The following is a 9140-nucleotide window of genomic DNA, read 5'->3' on the forward strand; positions in this document are numbered from 1 at the left end:
TGTTTCTAGAGGGTTGTCTTCTGAAACCCTTAGAGTGAGAGTGTCAATCTCACTGGAAGATTTATTACTGAATCAATTTTATTTGGTTAAATAAAATTACATTTCTTCAAGTATGTCAGAATCTTGACACTGCTTTTGTTCCTACCAGATATTTTAGTTAAGAGAGAAAGAATGAACTGAAATAAAATCAAAGAAACTAATGGGAACAAGAAAATATTAAGGAAGAAACATGCTTGTTGTTTTCTTTTTCCTGGAAAATCTGAGCAAATTCCATGCAAGATTCTGGTCTATCAGAAAGTGAAGGGTAGAAATGTTTTAAGAATGATGCTCTCACAAGTTAGAACTGCCTTTTAAAATAAAGACTAAGATAAAAAAATTTGAATAAATAAATACTAGAAATAGCCTGGCAATAATTTACTGATAGAATTCTCCATTTAGACCAAGTAGATATTACAAATTAAAAAAAATCTATTCCATTTGGGAAATGAAACACAAAACATGGGAGGAAAGAAAAAAAATTAATATGGATAAAATAGATTCTTTCTTCAGTCGTAGAAAATAGAATAGAATGGAGTGATCATCCAGTGATCATCCAGTTTACCTGCCTGACCCATTCAGGGCTGACCAAAAGATGAAGCATATTGCCTCTTAAACACTGACAAGCTTTAGACCTGACCTGCTCTTTAGGAAGCCTATTCCAGGGCATGACCACCCTCTCTGTAAAGAAATGCTTCCCAACATTCAGCCTAAACCTCCTCAGGTGCAGCTTTGAGTCGTTCCTATGTGTCCTCTCCCTGGATCCTAGGGAGAAGAGCTTAGCACCTCCCTCTTCATTTCCTGCAGAGACACTGAGGTCACCCCTCAGCCTGCTAACTAGACAGGCCCAAAGTCCTCAACTGCTCCTTGTCATACAAATCAAAACAGAATTCCTTGCACCATACTCAAATTTTGTTTAACATGGCCTGTTAAATTTTGTTAAACATGGATGAATTGCAATCTGTGGAACAACTCTGCATTTATTTCAACAATAGTTATTTTTATGTTGGAATGATTACCATTAGTTTCACCATTCCACTCAACAAATTAACTCACTTAAAAATATATTTTTTCCCTAAACCATTAAATCATTTACCCTTAAAAGGAAACCTGTAACTAAAAATGATCAATCATTTGAAACTACCATTTCAGGTTTTAAATGGTCCACAAGCTTTAAAATCTTGTTTAGTTCCATTTGTTCTATTAGCTCTGTCTTCCTCTACAATGATTTCTCTAGACTTGCTATTAAATTTTTAATCATAATAATGCTATTAATATCTGACTAGAATTCAGAATTGTAGGAGAAAATATCTATGATGCAGTGACCTTTATGTATAAGCACTGAAGGCTAAATGTTAAGAAGGTACTTGGTCCTTGCCTTGGTGTGATTGATTATCAAGTTATCACAACCTGTCTTTATTAAACAAGCTCATGTTATACTTCACGGAACAAAATTTCCATGTTTGAGATGTGTATATCTATCCATGTGCTTTAAAATTTTTGTATGCAGATGCTACAAGTTACATACAAAAGCAATTAAATTAAATTGTTAAAAATAATTTATCTAAATTTATGCATTTAAAGTACACTTGCTGTAAATACACTATTAAATTTTATTAAAATACTTTTTTTTATTAAAATACTTTTTTTATTAAAAAACTTTATTTAAATACTTTGCTCACCATAAGTAACTTCTCCTAACTCCCCATGCATTTTTTCATTCTTTTTGTGTACAGTAAGAAAAACATCTCAATAAAGTTTAGCAGTATGATTTAACTTCTTCAATTCTTCAAACTCATTCACTTTCCCTTATATTTTTATTATGTTTTTTTCCACTGCTACAAAAATTTTAGATAAGTAGAGGACAGAGTAAAAGACAAATAGTTGTAAGATTCTGTTACCAATAAATGAATAGAAATATAAGAGGAGGAAATTACCAACATACTAAATCCCTTGTTCTTAATCCAGTACAAGAATTTTTTTGCCATTATGGTTAAAAGGTTATAGGCCTCTTATACCAATCTGAAAGTGTAAGATCTTGGAATTTATGTGAACTTATATTGATCTGAAACAGTTTTACCTAGTAATGGTTTTGTAGCCAAGTGTAGCCAAGCGACTGTTACCCAGCCTATTCCACCTTAAGGTCAGAAAAACCTTATATAATGTGATAGGCAGTTGCATAACAAAGAACAGCTTGTGTAACAAAAAACAGATTTTGTGTGTTCTGAGGCTTCTGGGTCTCTGACCACTCTGCTTGTCAGAGAGCCGAGTCCTCGGAAGCCGGATAGCGTAATGAAATCTTCCTCTATGAAGGCGGGACGGCTCACAGGCGGCTTTTTTCCAGGAGCGTTTATTGAGGAACAGCAATTCAGGGAGCGAAGGGAAAACAACCACTCCGGGAGGGAGCTCGCTCTGAGAGCCTCGAACAGGGGGCGGAATCGGGATTATAACGGGGACAAGAGAGGGAGGGTCCAGGCATGAAGCGTTCAGTGAGGGAAGGCTTCGGGGGCAGAGTCAGGGTCGAGTGGCAGGGTTATAACCAATGAGGGTAAGGGGAAGGAGCGGCTTCAGGGAAGGAACCAATGGAGGTATAAAGAACAAAGAATTTTCTAGCACCAAGGGATGACAGACATACTGATTGATAACAGGGGAGGCAGGGAACTACACACCTGTCACCTCCCAGGGTAATTCGGGGGGACAGTTTCCCAAGTCCCCTCCCACATCTCCCCCGTTCTTGTTAATTAAATAAATATTTGCCAAAGTCTTGGTAAGCGTCTTTTTGAAGATGGTTAAGGCAACTGAAATGAGAAGGACAATTATGAAAATCCAAAAGAGTCCTTTTAAAATGGAGGCTGCCCACCCGGGAATGCCCCACTGCATCAATAGTTTGTGGACGGGGTCCACAGCCGAAGTTTCCGTTTTGATGTCCTGTACTTCGGTCCGGATCCGCTGGATGTTGGCTTGGATGGAAGTGCTTCGTGATGTTAAATTGAAGCAACACAATCCTTCGAAGTCCTCGCAGCTGTGGCCATGGGCGAGCAGCAGGAAATCAATAGCCGCTCTGTTTTGTAATGTGGCTTGCCTGGTGGTTTGCTGGTCTGCCAGAAGATCGGAGAGGGCGGCAGACGAGGCGTTGGCATGCTTGCTTATCTAACACTCCAGGTGAGAAAGCTCACCGAGGGCCTTAGCTGCTGCATACCATGGTAAAAAGATGGATACAGCGACCCTCTTTGTTTTTCCCCAATCGTAAATTTCGGAGTCACAATTTTCGTCGAATTGAGCATATGATCTTTTGGTGCGTGCCAATTGTCTTTCTTTTTTCCAATCTAGAATTTGAGTTCTGTTTGGAGTGAGGGTAGCAAGCTTGCCAAGGCTGCATGGGCCTCCCTGGAGCCGAGATGGAATTCCCGACCATACTCTGTCCCCACAGATAAGAAACATCCCCCTGGGCAATGTCTTGGGATGAGTGGATGAAACTGAAATCACCTGGCTAGTATAATTGCACCAGGTTTGGCTGTTATATTTTTTACTGATAGGTGTTACATCTTTCCGGTATGTGTTTTTGGCCAAGTCAATTCCGTGCCAATTTTGACTTGGCCTCCTATAATAGAATTTGACACAATATCTAGCTGTGGAGGACCCCAGTAAGTCTAATTCTTGGGGTTCCTCTTTGCTGTTGGGCAAAATTTTGGTCCACTCATCCCAAGTATCGACCGGGTTAGGCCTCCTACCCGTGGTTCGGAGCAGGTCGGAATTGGATACCGGCCAATCATCAGCTACCAAGGGGACCCCCACCAGGCAAGTGGACAGGGGATTGTCCACGTTGCCCATGGCCAGACATAGGTTATCCTGCTGCAAGGACTTTGCCAGCGTGATCCAGACGTTTTCTTTCGGCTGTGGTACCACCCAGCCATCTGCTACATGCAGCCACAGGAGGATGGAAAGCGTGGCTGCAACCAGCTGGGCGCAGTGGGACATCTTCTGTTGTTCCTTTTGGGTGAATGATGTTCTGGCAGCCATCCTAGTACTAAAATTAAACAAAACAATATTACCAACATACATTTGGTTCCCTCCCCTCCCCCAGCTCCCCCTTTTGGGTTAAAATAAAAATAAATTTCAGGACGGAGGAGTAAAGGGATGACGGGTTAGGTATGAGGGTAGAGGGAACGGCACAGGAGGGGATGGGGTGGCGGAAGTTGTTAAGTCTTGCAGAGGTAGGTATGTCCTTGTGATGAGGACCCGGGAGACGATGTTGGGTGGTCTTCCGGTCCTCTTCTTTTTTCTCCGTCGCCACGCCACTGCATTATCTGGTGGTGATTGTGATGGGGTCGCTGGGTTGTTCCTCGCTGGGGGGTCCGTGGTAGTGCTCTCCAGGTACGGTTTGACGTATTTTCCAGGAATCCATTTGGGACCCTGGGCCAGTACGGCAAGGGTGACGGGAAGGAGCCGATCCACACGGTGGGCCTGACGGGATCGTATGGCCTCAGCGACTCTCTCCAGGGCTCCTTTGGCGGCAGGTGTTAGCTCGCGAGGGGAAGCTAGGTCGCCATCTCCTCGTAGCAGGTTGAAGAGCGGCGCCAGCTCCTCCGTGGTGAGTCCCAGGAGAGGTCGGATCCACGTGATGGTACCGCAGATCTGCTGGAGATCCCGCAGGGTCCGTGGGTCGTCTTTGACGGTGACAGATTGGGGCGCGACAGTCCTTCCCGTAATGTGAAAGCCCAAATACTTCCATGGCGCTGACAGCTGGATCTTTTCTTCAGCAATTTCAAACCCTGCAGCTTTAATGGCTTTAACAGTTTTGGAAAGTGTGATCTGCAGATAAGCTTGTGTTTCAGCGCAGATCAAGACATCATCCATATAATGCAGGATGATCGCTTCAGGGAACAGCTTTCTGATCGGCGAAAGCACCTGGGCCACAAAAGTTTGGCAGAGCACCGGAGAATTTTTCATTCCCTGGGGCAAAGTGGCCCATTGGTACCTCTTATAAGGCTCCGCCCTATTGATTGAAGGGACGGAGAACGCGAATCTGGGGGCATCTCCGGGATACAATGGGATGTTGAAAAAACAGTCCTTGATGTCAATGACTGCGAGCTGCCAATCCCGGGGAAGCATGGAGGGTGAGGGAAGGCCAGGCTGCAGGGGGCCCATGTCCTCGATTACCTCATTGACCCTGCGCAGGTCTTGGAGCAGGCGCCATTTGTCTTTGCCAGGTTTTTTAATAACAAAGACAGGAGTGTTCCAGGGGCTGGTGGAGGGTATTAAATGCCCCAGGCGGACCTGCTCCTCTACTAATTCATGGAGCGCTTTTAATTTCTCCTCCACAAGGGGCCACTGGTCCACCCACACTGGAACATCGGTCTTCCAATTCAGCGGTGGGGAGGTGCGCTCCGCAGTGGCCCATACTAAAAATCCCATGCAGGGCTAGGGATATCGAGGCGGGCACCCCATTGGGACAAAACGTCCCTGCCTAATAACATGATGTTAGATGAAACAACAAAAGGCCGAATGGTGGCAATCTGTCCCTCAGGGCCCTCCACACTTACCAGGTGTTTGCTGCGCATGGAGTTGACAGCTCCTCCCACTCCGGAGATTGTGCCACAAGGAGGCACCAACTCCCAGTCGCGGGGCCACTTTGACCGGGGTATGATGGTGACGTCTGCCCCGGTGTCTGCCATCAGGTCCAGTTTGATGGACTTTCCCTGAAGCGATAAAACAGTCTCAATCATTGGTCTGGATTTGCAAACATTTTGTGTGAGGAAGACAAAATTGTCTTCCCCGGAGTCATGTCCAGCGAAATAGTCCTGTGCTGGTGGATCGGTGAGGTCGGCCACGTCGAGGAGGTACATGGCAGCGAAGGGGAGCCCCTTGGTGATGGTGCAAGGTGGTTGATGGCAGACGACTGAGACGGTGACCTCGGACCCCGGCTGAAAACACACCACTTCAGGAACGACGGTAACACGGTCTGGTGTGAGCCTGCAATCTCCGAGTATTAACACTGTTACCTCACAATTACGGTAAGGGGGTTCCAGGAACCCAGCGGGAACTCTCACCAGGTCCTCATCCTGGAGAGTCACAGTGATGGAGCTTTTGAGGACCCGGTGAGTGTCTGAATCTAGGTTGCGGATTCTACGGAAGAGGCGGAGCCCGTCGTCGTGGCTCCGCCAACCCTCCGGAACTGTCCGCTGGGCCACCGGTCCTCCCGGATGGTAGGGAGGCCTGGGCGCTGTGAGGGGCCACTTGTTGTCCTTGCGCGGCCCCTCCCCGCGCTCCGCGACCCGTTTCCCGCCTGCTGATGGTAGGGCATCGGGTTCCTGGGTATTGGTCTTGGGGAGGGTGTGTACGAGTAGTGTGGTTGCTCCGGGGGCCAGTATGGGCAGTTGGCTTGTATGTGGCCCATCTGGCCACACCCGAAGCACCGGATGGTGTTCATCGTCAACATCGCCTCCCCAATCCCCTTACTTACTGCAAGGGCGACAGTGGTCTCGGTGGAGGCGGCTTTCGTGCAGGCCTCCACCATCTGTGCGATGGTGGGTTCGGGGTCCTGAGGTAAAGTCCTTAATATCTTCTTTGTCTCGGCTGTCGCGTTGGTCATGGCCATCTTTCTCAGGAGCTCTTCCCTCGCTGCAGGATGGTCTATCTGCCGGTCGATGGCCTCCCTCAGCCGGTCCACGAATTTTATGAAAGATTCCTCTGGGCCCTGGGTAATAGCTGAAAAGTTCTGGAGGGGGGTTTTCCCATCGGGGATTTTTAACAGTGCCGCTCGGCCAGCCTCCTTGATGTCATCTAGGACCTCCGTGGGTAACAGTATTTGGTCCTCTGGCTGGCTGAACTCCCCCTCCCCTGCCAGGGCTTCTATGGCTTCCTCTCCCTCTCCAATTGCCTCTGCTAAATTGTGTTTTTTCAGAAGAGGCTTGAGGAGCTTTCTCCATTGAATGTCCCACAATAAAAGCTCGGTGGGAGTGAGCAGGGACTTGGCAATATATTTAACGTCATGCTGGACCAATGTATGGCCCGAGAAAGCGAGGTCCAATACATTCTTAAAGAAAGGAGAGTCTCGACCATAGTCTTTGGCAGCCTTCCTCAGTTCTTTAATCTCCACATATGGGAGTTGCTCCCAGTGTGGCCGCTGCCCCCTGGTCCTCACCACAGGTGCTGCGAACGGCCCCAGATCTCTTGCGAATTCCAAATCCCCATCCTTAATTGCCTCTGCCCTGATCCGGGCCCACCCACCTCCCGGCCTAGGTGTGGGCCGGGGGCTGTCGCTGTCCTCATCCTCATCGGAGGATGAGGCAGGACGAGCAAGGGCTCGGACCTTCCCCTTGGCCGGTGGGCTTCGGTGGCATGAAGCCCGGCAGGCCAAGATGGCCTGCTTCCGGCCAGGCCGACTTCCGGTTCCGGTGGCGTGGGAACCAGAAGAGGCCTGAGGGGAGGCGTGGCCAGGCTCACCCACCGGGGTGTGGCCTTCCGGCAGGGGGTTCCCTCCCACCGGGGCGTGGCCTTCCGGCAGGGGGTTCCCTCCCACCGGGGCGTGGCCTTCCTGCAGGCCGGTCCCTCCCGCTGGGGCGTGGCCTTCCTGCAGGCCGGTCCCTCCCACCGGGGCGTGGCCTTCCTGCAGGCCGGTCCCTCCCGCCGGGGGCCCACCCAGGGGTGTGGCCATGGGGGCTGGAGGGGCGGGTCCCGACGACGTAACAATCGACGCGGTGGTAGGGGCGGGACCCGACGCAGGGGCGGCACTCGACGGAGGTGGAGCCTGAGGGGGACTGGCAGGGGCCCGAAGGGAGTGAGGAGGTGGAGAGGAGGCGCCATTTTGTCCCTCGGTGGCGGGCTGCTCGGCCATGTGGCCGGCGCCATTTTGTGAGGTGTGGTGACAGAGATCAGGAATCGAATAACATGGTTTTAAACTGGGTACAGGGGTTTGAGGGCTTTGGGGAGAGGAAAGAGTCGCACTGGGATGGCCAGTCCCAGGACGAGGAGAGGACAGAGTGGGGCGGGGAGCAGCAGGGAGACGGTGGCAGCCCTGTGCCTGGTTATGGCAGGATCTGCTGCCCGACCCACCCTTAGGGGAAACCGGGTTAGGAGTGGGGGGGGCGGGATGAGGGTTAGGAGAACCGGGAACCCAACTCTCACCCTTTTGTTTAAATAAAGTGTAAATAGAATGAAAAAGTGGAAAAAAATGCCCCACAGAAAAATTCCCCTTTACTTGTAATGCGTATAACAGTTTCCCAATATTTCCCCAGAAAATAAGAGAAGAAAAATCATCCCTGGAGGTGTCAGGGAAGTTATCGAAAATAAGATTAACAAAAGCCTTAAGGTCCCTCTTTTTAAAAGAAATGTTACCCAAAACAAGGGAGGATTTAACGTGGAGGTAAAAATCCCGCCGGGCAGGAGACAAGCGGTTGCCCATTCTCACTGCAGAAAAAAGGAAATCCCCAAAGAGACAAAGAGAGAAACGAAAAGGAAAAGAGACAGGGTCGGGTGCCAGACAGGGCACCAGGAACTCACCACAAAAAGACCGCTGTCAAAACGAAAAAGCCTCTGAGGGGGAGAGGAAGCGCTGCAGATCTCGTCCCGTTCGGAGTCTGCTCCCAAACTCGAAGTCGAACCAGGACGAGGTGTCTGCAGCCCGCGAGGTAGGCGATCTTCTTCAACGAAGAGCAGCCGCTCGTGGAACTGGCGGCGAACGGCGCTTTTCGTCCTCGGGCAGCCGGATCATAGAGCCGATGCAGCTGAGGAGACGCTCTGCGGCTGACTCCTGAGAGGGGCCAGTCTGTTCGGGCGCCAGTTGAGGCTTCTGGGTCTCTGACCACTCTGCTTGTCAGAGAGCCGAGTCCTCGGAAGCCGGATAGCGTAATGAAATCTTCCTCTATGAAGGCGGGACGGCTCACAGGCGGCTTTTTTCCAGGAGCGTTTATTGAGGAACAGCAATTCAGGGAGCGAAGGGAAAACAACCACTCCGGGAGGGAGCTCGCTCTGAGAGCCTCGAACAGGGGGCGGAATCGGGATTATAACGGGGACAAGAGAGGGAGGGTCCAGGCATGAAGCGTTCAGTGAGGGAAGGCTTCGGGGGCAGAGTCAGGGTCGAGTGGCAGGGTTATAACCAATGA

At 49.5% G+C, this 9140-nt stretch overlaps 1 protein-coding gene across 1 annotated transcript; it reads right to left on the bottom strand.

Moving 5' to 3' along the window:
- Window positions 1-5758: 5758 nt before the first annotated feature.
- On the bottom strand, window positions 5759-8736 carry LOC146768782 (uncharacterized). Its single transcript, XM_085583977.1, has 2 exons — window positions 6500-8736; window positions 5759-6016 (listed from the first exon to the last, which is right to left on the bottom strand). Exons 1-2 carry the CDS (start codon window positions 8438-8440, stop codon window positions 5759-5761), a joined length of 2199 nt encoding a protein of 732 aa, XP_085440103.1. The 5' UTR covers window positions 8441-8736.
- Between the last annotated feature and the right edge of the window lie 404 nt (window positions 8737-9140).

The sequence above is a fragment of the Lonchura striata genome, chromosome 1 (genome assembly GCF_050655825.1).
Source record: "Lonchura striata isolate lonStrDom1 chromosome 1, ASM5065582v1, whole genome shotgun sequence".
NCBI classification, from domain to species: Eukaryota; Metazoa; Chordata; class Aves; order Passeriformes; family Estrildidae; genus Lonchura; species Lonchura striata.

Excerpts from the sequence above, each read along its gene's own strand:
- LOC146768782 (XM_085583977.1), bottom strand. The coding sequence starts at position 8,440 with ATGGGCAACCGCTTGTCTCCTGCCCGGCGGGATTTTTACCTCCACGTT. Across the intron at positions 6,017-6,499 it reads AGACCACTGTCGCCCTTGCA|ATTGCAGGCTCACACCAGAC; the intron begins GTAAGTAAGGGG and ends TAATACTCGGAG.